Source organism: Pelophylax lessonae (assembly GCF_965119305.1).
Source record: "Pelophylax lessonae genome assembly, chromosome: 1".
NCBI classification, from domain to species: Eukaryota; Metazoa; Chordata; class Amphibia; order Anura; family Ranidae; genus Pelophylax; species Pelophylax lessonae.
Window position 1 is genome coordinate 489,857,701 of NC_138768.1, and position 14,650 is coordinate 489,872,350.

General features: G+C 45.9%; 1 protein-coding gene across 1 annotated transcript in view; it reads left to right on the forward strand.

Annotated features, from left to right (window-relative positions):
* The window catches only part of LOC309559900 (lysine-specific demethylase 4B-like), a 630,996-nt gene that overhangs the window by 181,089 nt on the left and 435,257 nt on the right, over positions 1-14,650 (forward strand). The window contains exons 6-7 of the mRNA XM_082263341.1: positions 14,273-14,376; positions 14,474-14,611. Of these exons, the coding sequence (XP_082119467.1) occupies positions 14,273-14,376; positions 14,474-14,611 (242 nt within the window). The remainder of the gene's footprint in view (positions 1-14,272; positions 14,377-14,473; positions 14,612-14,650) is intronic.

Genomic DNA, 14,650 nt, shown 5'->3' on the forward strand with positions numbered 1-14,650 from the left:
GTTTGAAATATCCAATAAATGTCGTTCCACTTCATGATTGTGTCCCACTTGTTGATTCTTCACAAAAAATGACAGTTTTATATCTTTATGTTTGAACCCTGAAATGTGGCAAAAGGTCGCAAAGTTCAAGGGGGCCGAATACTTTCGCAAGGCACTGTATAAACAGTAAGAAAGCGAGGCCAGAACACATTGGCCCCTTAAAAGACGACAAGGGAAATATGGCCACAGAGGACAGAGAAAAGGCGGAAGTGTTAAATAATTTCTTCTCTTCAGTCTTCACAAAAGAATCGGGGGGCCACACTAACCCAGCTTGTAAGGCTAAACTAAATAATACACCTCAGGAAGTACCACCATGGCTAACAGAAGATAGACTTAGAACTAAACTAGAGAAACTTAACATAAATAAATAACCGGGACCGGATGGCTTGCACCCGAGGGTTCTTAAAGAGCTCAGCCAGGTGACTGCCAGACCATTATTCCTGATCTTTAAGGATAGTCTACAGATGGGTATGGTGCCAGCTAATTGGAAAAAAGCCAACATGGTACCAATATTTGAAAAAGGGCTGAGATATATCCTGGGTAACTATAGGCCAAGTCAGCCTAGTCAGTAGTCTGCAAGATTTTGGAGGGGTGTTAAGGGACCATAAAAAAGACTTTAGTCATGAAAACGGTATTATTAGTAGTAATCAGCATGGATTCATGAAAAATCGTTCTTGCCAAACCAATCTATTAACCTTCTACGATGAAGTGAGCTGCCACCTAGATAAAGGTAAGCCTGTGGATGTGGTGTATCTGGACTTTGCAAAGGCATTTGACACCCTTCCCCACAAACTCTTAGTGTACAAACTAAGGAATGTAGGTATGGACCATAGGGTGAGTACCTGGATGGAGAACTGGCTCCAGGGGAGAGTCCAGATGGTGGTGATTAATGGGCAGTACTCGGATTGGGCGGGTGTGGAAAGTGGGGTCTCCCAAGGTTCTGTCCTGGGAACCAATCTTGTTTAATTTATTCATAAATGATCTAGAGGAGGGGATATCTAGCACAATCTCGGTATTTGCGGACAGTCCTAAACTAAGCATACCAATTTCTCCTATACAGGATGTGGAAATCTTACAAGCGGACCTGAACAAAATAATGGGGTGGACAGCTACATGGAAAATTAGGTTTAATGTTGAAAAATGTAAAGTAATGCACTTGGGTGTCAGAAACAAGAAAGCAAGCTACTCACTAGGGGGGAACCTCTGGGTGAATCTAAGATGGAAAAGGACCTAATGCCAAGCCGCTGCAAGCAAAGCCGACAGAATACTGGCATGTATAAAAAGGGGATTCACTCCAGAAATAAAGAGATTATTCTCCCACTCTACAAGACTCTGGTCCGACCACATCTGGAGTATTCCCTCCAGTTCTGAGAGTCCAGAGAAGGGCAACAAAAATAATTAGGGGAATGGAGGGCATCGGCGAAGAAAATTCCCAAAAAGGCTAAACATAGCCAACCAGGTAACATAGAGCTCAACTAGGAACAACTGGAGCTCACCTGAAACATACACCCACAAAGAGGACTAGTCCTCTCAAACAGCGGCCTGCAAAACCTTGTGGACTCAGAGAAATGGATTTTAAGTACAAAAATCCCATTTTCTCTATCGTCCACCGACGGAGATGGCTCGCTGCTTAATCATAGACAGTTGGGACGTCCAAAAGCAGTAGCTACAGAGGGGTGGGAAACGGACAAACAAAGGAATGCAAATTCCCACAGCTAACATAGCCAACATAGTAACACGGAGCAACACAAAAAACAACTGCGGCTCAAATGTAACAAAACCAGAAAAGGAGGATCAAGAAACCACTCCTTCACACAGCAGCCTGCAAAACCTTGCGGCCAAAGGACGCATGCGCGGATGCCAGCATATTCACTCTATAAAACTTGGTGAATGTGTGCACTGACGACCAAGTGGCCGCCTTACAAACCTGCAGCACTGATGCTTGATGGCGGAAGGCCCAGGAGGCACTCAACGCCCACGTAGAGTGAGCAGTAACAGGGAATGGTGGAACCTTGCCCCTAAGAGAATACGCCTTCACCACCGTCTGTCTGATCCATCTGGAGATGGTCGACGTAGACGCAGTTTGACCTTTCCGGGGTCCATTTGTATTCACAAAAAGAGAGTCCGACCTACTAAAAGACTCAGTGACCTCAAGATACACCCGTATTGCCTGAACCACATCCAAATAATGCAAGGCAATTTCCGTCGGATGTGAAGGTTTCGGATAGAGTAAAGGGAGCACTAAGTCCTCCATTTACTCTATCCGAAACCTTCACATCCGAAAAAGGGGGATAAGACATTCTTCAGATATATAAATGAAAAAAGGAAATTAAAACAAGGAATAACTAAATTAAAAACAAAGGACGGAAGGTATGTAGAAGAGAATAAAGGGCTAGCCGACTGCCTTAATGAATACTTCTGTTCAGTTTTTACAGAAGAAAAAGGAGAAGGACCTCCACTTGAAAGGATGACTAATGAATCGTTTGATGCATGTGTCTTTACAGAGGAAGACGTTCTAAGATTGCTGTCTAAAGTGAAGACAAATAAGTCACAGGGTCCTGATAAGATACACCCAAAATTTATTAAAAGAGCTTAGTGGTGAGCTGGCAAAACCATTAACAGATTTATTTAACCAATTATTAGTAACAGGAGTCGTCCCGGAAGATTGGAAATTGACAAATGTCGTGCCCATTCACAAGAAAGGTAGTAGGGAGGAATCGAGCAACTATAGACCAGTGAGTCTGACATCAATAGTAGGCAAATTAATGGAAACCCTATTAAAGGATAGGATTGTGGAACATCTTAAATCCCATGGATTGCAAGATGAAAAACAACATGGGTTTACTTCAGGGAGATCATGTCAAACAAATCTTATAGATTTTTTTGACTGGGTGACTAAAATAATAGATGGTGGAGGTGCAGTAGACATTGCATATCTAGATTTTAGTAAGGCTTTTGACACTGTCCCACATAGAAGACTTATCAATAAACTGCAGTCATTGAGCATGGACTCCCATATTGTTGAGTGGATTAGGCAGTGGCTGAGTGACAGACAACAGAGGGTTGTAGTCAATGGAGAACATTCAGAACAAGGTCATGTTACCAGTGGGGTACCTCAGGGATCTGTACTGGGACCAATTTTGTTTAATATCTTCATAAGTGATATTGCAAAAGGCCTCGATGGTAAGGTTTGTCTTTTTGCTGATGACACAAAGATATGTAACAGCGTTGAGGTTCCTGGAGGGAAACGCCAAATGGAAAAGGATTTAGGAAAACTAGAAGAATGGTCAGAACTCTGGCAACTGAAATTTAATGTGGATAAGTGCAAGATAATGCACCTGGGCCATAAAAACCCAAGGGCAGAATATAGAATATTTGACACAGTCCTGACCTCAGTATCTGAGGAAAGGGATTTAGGAGTAATTAATTCAGAAGACTTAAAAATGGGGAGACAATGTAATAGAGCAGCACGAAATGGCAGCAGAATGCTTGGATGTATAGGGAGAGGTATAAGCAGTAGAAAGAGAGAAGTGCTTATGCCGCTGTACAGAACACTGGTGAGACCTCACTTGGAGTATTGTGCGCAGTACTGGAGGCCATATCTCCAGAAGGATATAGATACTCTAGAGAGAGTTCAGAGAAGAACTACTAAACTAGTACATGGATTGCAGGAAAAAACTTACCAGGAAAGGTTAAAGGACCTTAACATGTATAGCTTGGAAGAAAGAAGAGACAGAGGGGATATGATAGAAACTTTTAAATACATAAAGGGAATCAACTCGGTAAAGGAGGAGAGCATATTTAAAAGAAGAAAAACTACCACAAGAGGACACAGTTTTAAATTAGAGGGGCAAAGGTTTAAAAGTAATATGAGGAAGTATTACTTTACTGAGAGAGTAGTGGATGCATGGAATAACCTTCCTGCAGAAGTGGTAGCTGCAAATACAGTGAAGGAGTTTAAGCATGCATGGGATAGGTATAAAGCTATCCTTCATATAAGATAGGGCCAGGGACTATTCATAGGATTCAGATATATTGGGCAGACTAGATGGTCTTATCTGCCGACACATTCTATGTTTCTATGTTTCTAAGTCCTCATTCAAATGAAAGTCCGAAACTACCTTAGGTAGGAATGACGGATTAGGTCGTAACACCACCCACCTTATCCCTATGGATCACCAGATACGGGAAACGACAAGACACCCTCCGAGCAGAGGTGATAGCCACCAAAAAGGCAACCTTCTGCGACAGGTCAAGTAGCGAAATGCGCCTAATGTTCTCAAAAGGAGGATGCTGAAGAATCGACAGAACCAAATTAAGAGGTATCAGGGACCTCCTGGGGGGGAGCCAAATGGCTGAAGAATGGTTACGAATCAAAGAATGATTGGCCAACGGACGTTGGAAATACACAGCCAAAGCTGAGATCTGACACTTAAGAGTGCCCAAAGCCAAGCGTTGGTCCACTCCAGTCTGCAAGAAGGCCAGAATCCTGCCAACAACAAATGATCTAGGATGTAGATGTAAAGACTCACACCAAGCAATGTACGCTTCACAAGTATGGTGATAGACCTTCCTAGAAGTGGACTTCCTTGCCTTAAGCAAGGTAGGAATCACTCAGTCGGACAGACCCCTGTCCTTCAACACCGAGCTCTCAACAGCCAAGCCATTTAAGCCAGCGAACGTAAAGCAGGATGGAAGATGGGACCTTGCGACAGAAGATCTTCCCTCAGAGGAAGAGCCCACGGACCTGCCACTTTTAGCCGTATTATGTTGGCGTACTAGGATCTCCGAGGCCAATCTGATGCCACCAGAATTACTGGAATCCCCTCCAGCTCGATTCTGCGTAGCAGGTGAGACAATAGTTTCAGCGGAGGAAACGCATAAATGAGCCACCAGGGCGTCCACGGCCTTGGCCAGAGAATCTGTGGACTGAGCCACAAACTTTGGAACTTTTCTGTTTTGCCTGGAGGCGAACAGATCCACATCCGGGGTTCCCCACCGGAGACACAACCGGTGAAACACTTGTGGATGCAGAGACCACTCTCCCTGATCCAGGGTTTGTCGACTCAGGTAGTCCGCCTGCCAGTTGTCGACGCCCGGCATATACACGGCGGATAGGGCTGGAAAATAAGTCTCTGCCTAACTCAGAATCTCGGCTGCCTCCAGAGCCGCCAGGGCAGTCTTGGTGCCCCCTTGATGATTGACCTATGCCACAGCCGTGACATTGTCCGACTGGACTCGAACAGGACACCCTTTGAGAGTGTCCGTCCAATGGATCAAGCTCAACTTGATCGCCCGCAGTTCAAGAACGTTGATCGGAAGTTTGGATTCCGCCATCGTCCAAGTACCTTGGACAGTCAGAATGCCCAGCATTCCCCCCCAACTGGTCAGACAGGCATCCGTTGTCAGCAGCGTCCACAGAACTGGAAGAAAGGACTTCCCGTGGAGGAGATTCGGAGAACTGAGCCACCAATGCAGGGAGTCCCTGGAGCTCTGACTCAAACTAATCAGATTGTCCAGGGATGCAGGGTCCTTTTCCCATTTGACAAGGATCTCCTGTTGAAGAATTCTCGTGTGGGCCTGAGCATATGGCACGGCTTCGAAGGAAGACACCATGAGGTTCAGTACTTGCATGGAGGACCGGAGAGAAACCCGGTCACAAGCAAGCAGAGACAGAATCGTCTCCTTCAACTTCTGCAACTTCGCAGGAGGAAGAAACACCTTCGCCATAGTAGAGTCCAGGACCATTCCTAGGTACTCCAATCTGGTCGTTGGAACCAAAGCAGATTTCTGAAGGTTAAGATTCCAACCGAACTGCTGTAGAGTGTGAATAGTCACCTCCAGATCCCGTTCCAATTGTGCAGATGACTCCGCTTAGGACTGCGCATCTTCACTTACCTCACGATTCGATGCGATTACGATTATTAGGGTCGCGATTCGATTCCTCGATGCATCACGATTACTATGGGGACCCTTTTCTAAAGGGGGATCTATGGGGACCCTGCTCTAAAGGAGATCTATGGGGAGCCTGGGCCTGCCCTAAATGGGATCCAGGGGAACTGAGCTCTAAAGGAGGATCTATGGGGACCCTGCTCTAAAGGGGGATCTATGGAATAGTGAATAAAATTGCTGCACTAAGTGAATACAAATCAATAACAAATAATCGCTTAGTGAAAAATGGTAAATAATGTGACCATAAAGTGATAAACATTAATAAATGTTGAATCAAAAAAAATCGGTGATATTGAAAGTCCCAATACACAGTGCAAGTAGAGTGACACAATATTACTGTGATAAATAAGTCCCAATGCACAGTGCAACTAAAGTGACACAATAATAAATAAATAAATGAATCTTCATCTGTGATTAAAGTGCTGCATGCTTCACTCCAAGTGATCCACGTGACAATGGTAAGATTAACAGCTCACCTCAAAGAAAGACTCATGAGAGCCTAAATACGCATAGGGTAAAATCACAGTCGCCTGGTAAGCCCTCCTGCCACCGCCTCCAAACAATCATTCAAGTTGTATATGGCATCGGTGAAGAAATAAAAAGGAGATCTAGTGCTCTCTCAAAGAAAGACTCATGAGAGCCTAAATACGCATAGAGTAAAATCACAGTTGCCTGGTAAGCCCTCCTGCCACCGCCTCCAAACAATCATTCAAGTTGTATATGGCATCGGTGAAGAAATAAAAAGGAGATCTAGTGCTCTCTGTCTCAGTAAAAGGCTATTTATTACATATGCTGAAATCGCACTTACATTGTATAGCACTTAAGCAGTGCAAGCTATATCGGCATTCAGACACTTCCTGGTACCTCCGGGATCAGCGTAATAGATTACGAAACGGAGACATCCCCCCATCTCTAGAACGGGTGAGAGCGCCCCTTTAGGCGGAGGAGGTCTGCTTGGGGTTGCTGGGGGCAGAAGGTTTCGGCTTCCCAGCCCATGGTTTCCCGGAGCCTTCACCACCTGACATCTGTTTTGATTGCTGCGACCCGGTCACACGAAAAAAACGCTTCTGGGCAGTAAAGGAAGGACCCCGCTTACGCGAGGGGGTCTTCGGCTTAGAGGAATGGGGAAGGAACATGCTCTTACCCCCAGTTATCCAAGGCGGAACCAAAGAGGCGATCACCCTGGTATGGGAGATCTGACAATAATTTTTTGGAAGCCTGGTCAGCGGACCAAGATTTCAACCATATCACACGTCTGATAAGCACGCTAACCACCGATGCTCTAGCAGTAAGCGGGAGGACATCCAGATTAGCATCACATACGAATCAGAGTCTGTGATAATTGATCAGTAAGTTCCAGTGTAGCTGACGGTACCTGAATAACAGTCAGTGCCTCTCTCAGAGCCTTCACCCATTCAAACATAATCTGGGAGACTAGTATTGTAGCCATGGCAGGCCTGAAAATAGAGCCCACCACCGTATACAGGTGGCGAGATAAGACCTCAATATGTTTTTCAGTCACATCAGATAAGGATGAGGATTCTGCCACTGGTAAAACTGTGGCCTTTTGAATACCACATATCTGGGGGTCCACCTGAGGGGGAACCGTCCATTTGTGCAAAATCCCTTCCTCAAACGGATAGCGGCTGGCTAAACGTTTAGGAATTGCTGGCGTGCGACTAGGTTGCCGCTATTGTTCTTCCACCAAGGTGGATAAAACTTCAGGACAGGGAAAAACCCTGGCCAACTTCTTTGCTTTGAGGGAACCAAATGAGACAGAGTCCCCTTGCGATTTAGAAATCGCATCCGTGAGTTTAAGGGTGTCTCCCACTGACGATATTAAAGCATCCACCAAAGCCTTTTCCTGTGCTAAGGCGGATGTAGAAGTATCCAGGAGAGGGTCCGCGTCGCCAGCGACCATATCGGCCTCAGAATCTGAGGTCTGAGAGGAGACAGGCGAGGGGCGAGGGCGTTTCCTAGAAAAAGCTGCTGCAATAACCTTGTCCATTTTCTTGGACATTTCTTGCATGACAGATAATAAAGACACATCATGAGCGTCAGATGCTGGCCCCAAGAATACATCAGGGGGTCGCAGATAAACTTGAGGAGTCCATGTTAGAAATATGGCCTAGCAGTATAAGTGCACTTAGACCAGACAGGGAACGTGGAAGCACTGGAACCTGCACCACAAGGGTTAATTAGGGGACACCTACAGGCAGGTACAATGGCCTCCTGTAGCAAGCAAAACATTGAAGCACCACAGATTCCAGCAAGACCGCCGCCCCCTCCACGTGTACTGCGCCTTTAAGAGGTGATCACTGTGCACAAAATATATCAGGGAATAACTAAAGCCCCTCCAGGACCTTAAACCCCCCTGTAAATGCAGTAATGAGGCCAAGAAATAGCACTTGGTTAGTTACCACACCATGAGAGCAGCGTGTCTGGACAGCGTGGATCAGTGTAAAAGGAAACGCCCATCGAGTCCCCGCCCACTAGAGGCAGCAGCTTCCCGCTCTCTAAGTGCCCCCGGTCTTCAAGAAAATGGCTGCCGGCTCCAGTGAAGGAGACAACCCTAGCTGCTGAGGCCCGTACTATAAAAAGGCGCCAGAAAAAAATGGCGGCGCGCACCTAATAACATGTGGGGCCTGCCTAGTAACAGGCCTGGGGGTCCTGGCGGGGGTCTTCCACGGTGAAGATCCCCCCCATAGCAGCCCACACACCCAGTGCAGCCCCCACACCCACTAAGCCCCATCCCACCATCTACTACCCTGCTTAGCACCTACAGGTGCTGCTACACTAAAGGGAGCCCCCACTAAATTAGTGACCCTTCAGTCCATCAGGGTAGGGAGAGGTCATGGCAGGAGGAAAGGCTCCCAGGAGACCTGCATAAAAAAAGGGGGGGGGGGGGAATCGGGAGTGGGTACTTAAAGTCCTACTCACCTCAGAGGTCGCCCACTTCCACCCCAGGCCCGCTAACCAGACGGGGGGACTGTACTTACCAAACCACGCTGCTGAGAGTGGGCGTCCGTCTAGACAGGCGGCCTCTGCACCACAGTGAGGGCGCTGTCGGCCGAGGGGTACGCTGCGACTCTGGCATGCCAGGTGTGTGCGTCCCAGTGCGATATCACCGTAGGCCAGTCCCCGTCCATGGGAATATAGTCGCTGTGCAGACCCAGCGCGGAGCTACAATCGGCAAGCGCTCGCTGGCACAAACTGGGAGACCTTAAGGCTCTCATATAGCCAGTCCAAAACCCCGCCGGCATATCCATCAGGAACTGGAGTTAGCAGAAACAAAAAATAAAATAAAAAAATCCAAGAGAAAAAAAAGGTTACCTTCAAGACATTTAAAAAAGAAACTAGGACAAGTGTCCCAGCAGGGAGCTGTTTGGCCACTCCTGAAACCAGGCAGCAAAAAAACTGTCTGTGCTTTGGTTAGGCTGAGGGTAATAGCCCAAGGTATGCCCCCTGGGCGTGTCAAACCTTTGACTGAAGTGCCTGGTCACTCCTGGTGGGAGGAGCTATTACCCAGTCATCTATGATTAAGCAGCGAGCCACGTCCGTCGGTGGACGATAGAGAAAAAGAGATTATTCTCCTACTCTACAAGACTCTGGTCCGGCCACATCTAGAGTATTCCGTCCAGTTCTGGGCACCGGTCCTCAGAAAGGATGTGCTGGAACTGGAAAGACCAGAGAAGAGCAACAACATAATTAGGGGAATGGAGGACATCAGCTATGAGGAAAGACTACAAGCATTGAACTTATTCTCTCTGGAGAAGAGACGCTTGAGGGGGGATATGATATCAATGTACAAATACTGTACGGGCGATGACCCTAGGATAAGGGACAAACTTTTCAGAGAAAGGGAATACAATATGACACGTGGCCACTCACTAAAACTAGAGGAAAAACAGTTTAACCTTAAAATACGTAAGGGGCCCTTTACTGTCAGAACAGTAAGGATGTGGAATTCTCTTCCACAAGCAGTAGTATCAGTAGGGAGCATCGATAGTTTCATAAAACTATTAGATAGGCACCTTAAAGACCACAACATAAAGGTGTATACAATGTACAGTTAACAAAAAACAGACACACACACACCCCATAGGTTGAACTGGATAGACTGATGTCTTTTTTCAACCTCACAAACTATGTCACAATGTCTTCATTGAGATGGAAACCAGAAATGACCTTAGGAAGGAATGACAGGGACGAAGCACCACTGTCAGTCAGCAGCTCTCTGCTCTGCCCCCTCCTCGTTCACTGAAATGCTAGGCTATGGAGGGGAGCGGGAGCGACCTGCTCAGGCTTTCAGCGGCTCCCTGAGAGGCTGAGCTGGTCCAGGCATGTGGGCAGATCCTGACTCCATGGTCGCGATCTTGCCTGAGCCTGGACTGGCTCTGTGACGTCAGCAAACAGCGGACTTCAGCCTGCTGTGTACTGAAAATGGATCACAGGAGTGCAAAACAAACTGTACTCCTGTGATCGATAGAAGTACTGCCAAATGAGCTTTGGCTGCATTTCTCCTTTTAACTGGCTGGTGGTGTCCTCTATTTGCTCTCTTTTAAGAGCTACAGCTTCCTGTAGAGTCTACACATCTGAGAAACTTTTGTGAGTGTCAGATGCCTGGTCCCCCACTATGTGCTGCAGTTCCTCCCACCAGCCCCTACATTACAGTGGCCTGTAGTGATGTAGCTTCCAGCGAATGGCACCACAATGCCTGACTGGGGATGCACACATCGAAAACACCCAGAAGTATTGGATGCAGAATGCCTAAAGAGAGAAAAGTGAGAACTAGCCAGAGAGTTAGTGGTTCTAAAGGTACATTTATTTTGCTCCTGCATTCATCGATGGACACAGCTCTTCCTTATTCTTGACCATAGGGTTATAGCATCACCTTCAGGAGAAGGACACTAGGAGGATAAAAAGAACACAGCATTGCCTTTAGGCAGTCCTAACTGATGGGCAATGTCCTCTCTTCTACAGCCAGCTCAGTTTTTTCTGCCTAGTGATTAAGGACCCCTGCTGGGACCTGTGGTTCCATAGCTCTATTTAGGACCAGGGAGCCCAGAGAGTTAAACATCTCACATATGACCGGGCACCTGGTGTCTTTGTCACAGTGTTCCCCTGGCCGACAGCCCCTCACCTTAGTGGGAGGCGGTCTGCCTCAGAAACGTTACCCACTATTGTACACTGGATTGTTAAGTATCCTCCTAAACCCCTCCCCTTTCCTGTCTGGTGTGAGTAGTGGGATGCGGGTGCTCCCTAGGGTGCTCAGCCCTGCAGGGTCTGCTCCTCCCTTCCAGGACTGAGTTGTCTGTATTCATGCTTACATGTGGACCTGGTGGACACGACCCCCATAACCTCTGATAGCAGACGACAACTCTGCTTCTGTTGCTGCACTAATAAAGGCACTGATAGCCGCACTCATTTTCTCTCTGTCTCGGAAACCTAAACTCTGGGTATACGTCTGGGGTGCTGATCTCTTTGGTAATCACATGCCTTTCTGTTGAGGTTTTTTTCTTACCAAGGTGTTCCTCCAAGCGTTGGAAACTCTGGACTGCACATCAGTTGCTACTGCCCGCAGATAGTCTTCTCTGTGGTTTTGCATGCAGGTTCAGAGTTTTTATGATATTTACCTTCAAGGTGGTCCGGTTTGATCAGTTCCAAAAAAGGGTCCTGCAGAAGGAAATATTATTCAAGTGGGACAAGTCTCCTGTGTCCTTGGACAACCAAATCTTCATTGGAAGATCAGTGGTGGCCTCATCTGGTGGGTTCAATCTCCATCTCTTCGAGCTGGGAAGTTATTTATTCCTCCCTTTTGGATGATGGTCTGGCTGGAGAGGGAGCGGAGCTCTAGGTCCATGGTCCGTCCATGGCTGTTGGACACTGGAAGAGTCTTGGCTACCAATTAATGTCATGGAGCAATGGGCAATCCAAATTTGTCTAACTCGTTAGATGGAGCTTCTTTCTGGATGCCCTGTCACAACTCAGTCAGAAAATACCACGGCGGTGGCCTACAGTATGTCAATCACCAGGGTGGGAAAAGAAGCTTGGCTATGGCACTGGAGGCCCCACACTTTCTTCAATGGGCTTCACTTTCCAGCTTTTTCCATCGTTTACACTCTGGGAGTAGTAAACTGACAGACGGACTACTTCAGTCATCAAACACTGTTTTAAGGAGAGACATCTCTGAACCTTGATGTTTTCCATCAAATCTTTCTGTGGTAGGGCACTACAGACGCAGATCTTCTGTCATCCCATCTCAACAAGAGACGGTTAAGATTTGTGGTGAGAGTAAGGCCTGGCAGATGTGACGGATGCTCATTTACTCCTTCTCTCAACTCTTGAGATTAGCCTTGTTGACCTCAATATGCCAACCTGGTGCAGCTGGTCGTATGTGCCCCCTCTACTTGAAGATCTTTTGTTCCAAGGCCTGTTCTCCTAACCTCTTTTACTGTAACTAGCTTTGACGGCCTGGCTGTTGAAAGCCAGGTTCTGAGAGATGGGGGGTTGAAAATATCCATCCTTCCATCCATGTTAGACTCCTAAATCAAGTCTGCAATGACCTCTTCAGAAGTCAAATTCTCTTTTTGTGATTTCAGATGACCCAGGAAAAGACTTGGTAGCTTCCAGATGTTTGTCCAGGCTTGTGCCATTAAGGGTCGGGCTCCTCCCTTCCCCATTACGCACACTCTGCCAGAGTGATTGGGGCTTTGGACATCAGGTGTCTTGTGTCTCAAATTGCAGGGTGACTGCCTGGTCCTCTGTGCACTCCTTTACTGACTTTTACAAAGTTGATGTTTCGGTTGTATGTTTCGGATGCATGTTTCAGCAGCTTTGCAAGCGGCCGTTTGCCTTGTTTCCCTCTTGTTGGTCCTGGGGGGGGGGGGGGGGTATTGCATGTTGTTTCTCTAGTTACCAACCTCTCAATGAGGCTCTGCTTTGGGAAATCCCTTTGGTCAAGAATAAGAAAGACCTGTGTCTGTCAATGAACGATGAGGAAAAAAAATAAATGAATGGAGGAGGAATGAATAGTTTGTGTTCTGTTACACCCATATTTAGGGTTTAACCTGTAACATGGTTCAAATGCACCCGCTTCCGTTGTGACTGCAAGCGGGGGCTTTTCTCCCTCTGCTCTCTGTCATTAATTTTCTGTGTTCTGTGAATAGGAAAATCACAAGGACCAACAGCCTTTCGAGGGTGCCATTCTTTTCAGGCTCCTACAAAAAAACAAATGGTAAATGCACATTTTTTTTTACCTGAAAAATGTGCAGTCTATAATTTTTTTGTTAAAAAATTTACTTCCCCTTTAATGAAAGGAATGCAAAATTTGTTTTTTTTCTATATAAATTCTTTATTTAGGAGTAGCAGTAGTCCTAAAATTATACAAATACAAGTATGCAAGAAGTACCAATTGTAACAAGCAATAATGTAATGTAATAGTATTAGAACCACTGAGATTACAGGGGCTGTCAATATTGGAACTTAGTATTCCAATAATATAAATCACATGGTCTGGTTATGGTAACTTCAGTCTTTATCGACAGATGTGACCATTCTCAACTACTTTTTCTCTTTTTAGTTTTTATTGCACCCGGGGTGAGAGAGAGGGAAAAAAAGAGGGTAAGGGGAAAGAGAGGCAGACGAGAATGTTAGTGAAAGGGAGGTAGGTTCCCCCTCAGCTGTAGTTACATAGTTAGTCAGATTGAAAAAAGACACAAGTCCATCTGGCTCAACCAATAGTAAGCCAACAATTGGATTTTTGGAGGTGCAAGATACAGTCCATCCTATGTTTGGGAAGCCAAGGGTGTCTGAGCTTTATAGAAGAAATATAGCGCCCCAAGTCGATCAGTATTTCTCCTCTTGTTCTTTTATAGCTGTAGTAAGATTATCCATTTGCTGGATTTTTTCAAGGCGGGCAAGCCCCTGCAATTTTGTAAAAGGGCTGATGTTATCCCTGCCCACTGCCTCACCCCCAAATAAAGTGCCATGGTAAAGTACGGTGTCCCTGGATTTCATTTTGAAAATATGGTCACATTAAAATAAAGTCAGAAGTGTTCTGCATTTGTGCATTGTGTTTTTTTGGTTACTGACTCAAGGTATTGAAGCAAGAGGGTCAACATGAAGCCCAGGCAACTAGCATTTGCAGCATTAGAAGTCAGCACTGAAAACCTCCACTTAACCTGTAAACATTTTCTTTAAAATTTCTTATAGACTTTTTTGTCCTGCCTGCTTCGATTGCTGTACCTTTCCCTTAGTTACTAGGTGTTTCTGTCCACAGGTTTTTTCCCTGGCAGTTCTCAAGGGTGTGATGCTTTTCTGAGACACAAAATGACTCTAATTTCCCCTTCCATTTTGAAAAAATATGGGATTCCTTTTGACCGGGTGAGTTCGTTTATAAAACATTTGTTCTTTGCAGATGACTTCTTATTTGCAGATTACTTAATATTTGTGTATGTATATTTTGTATTTTTGTAAGTAGATAACACAAGAAGCTGGCGAGTTTATGGTAACATTTCCATATGGATATCATGCTGGTTTTAATCATGGATTCAACTGTGCAGAATCCACAAATTTTGCCACATTGCGCTGGATTGACTATGGCAAAATGGCTACACAGGTAGAGCAATTCGATTTGTTTTTTTGTTTATACCTTAGT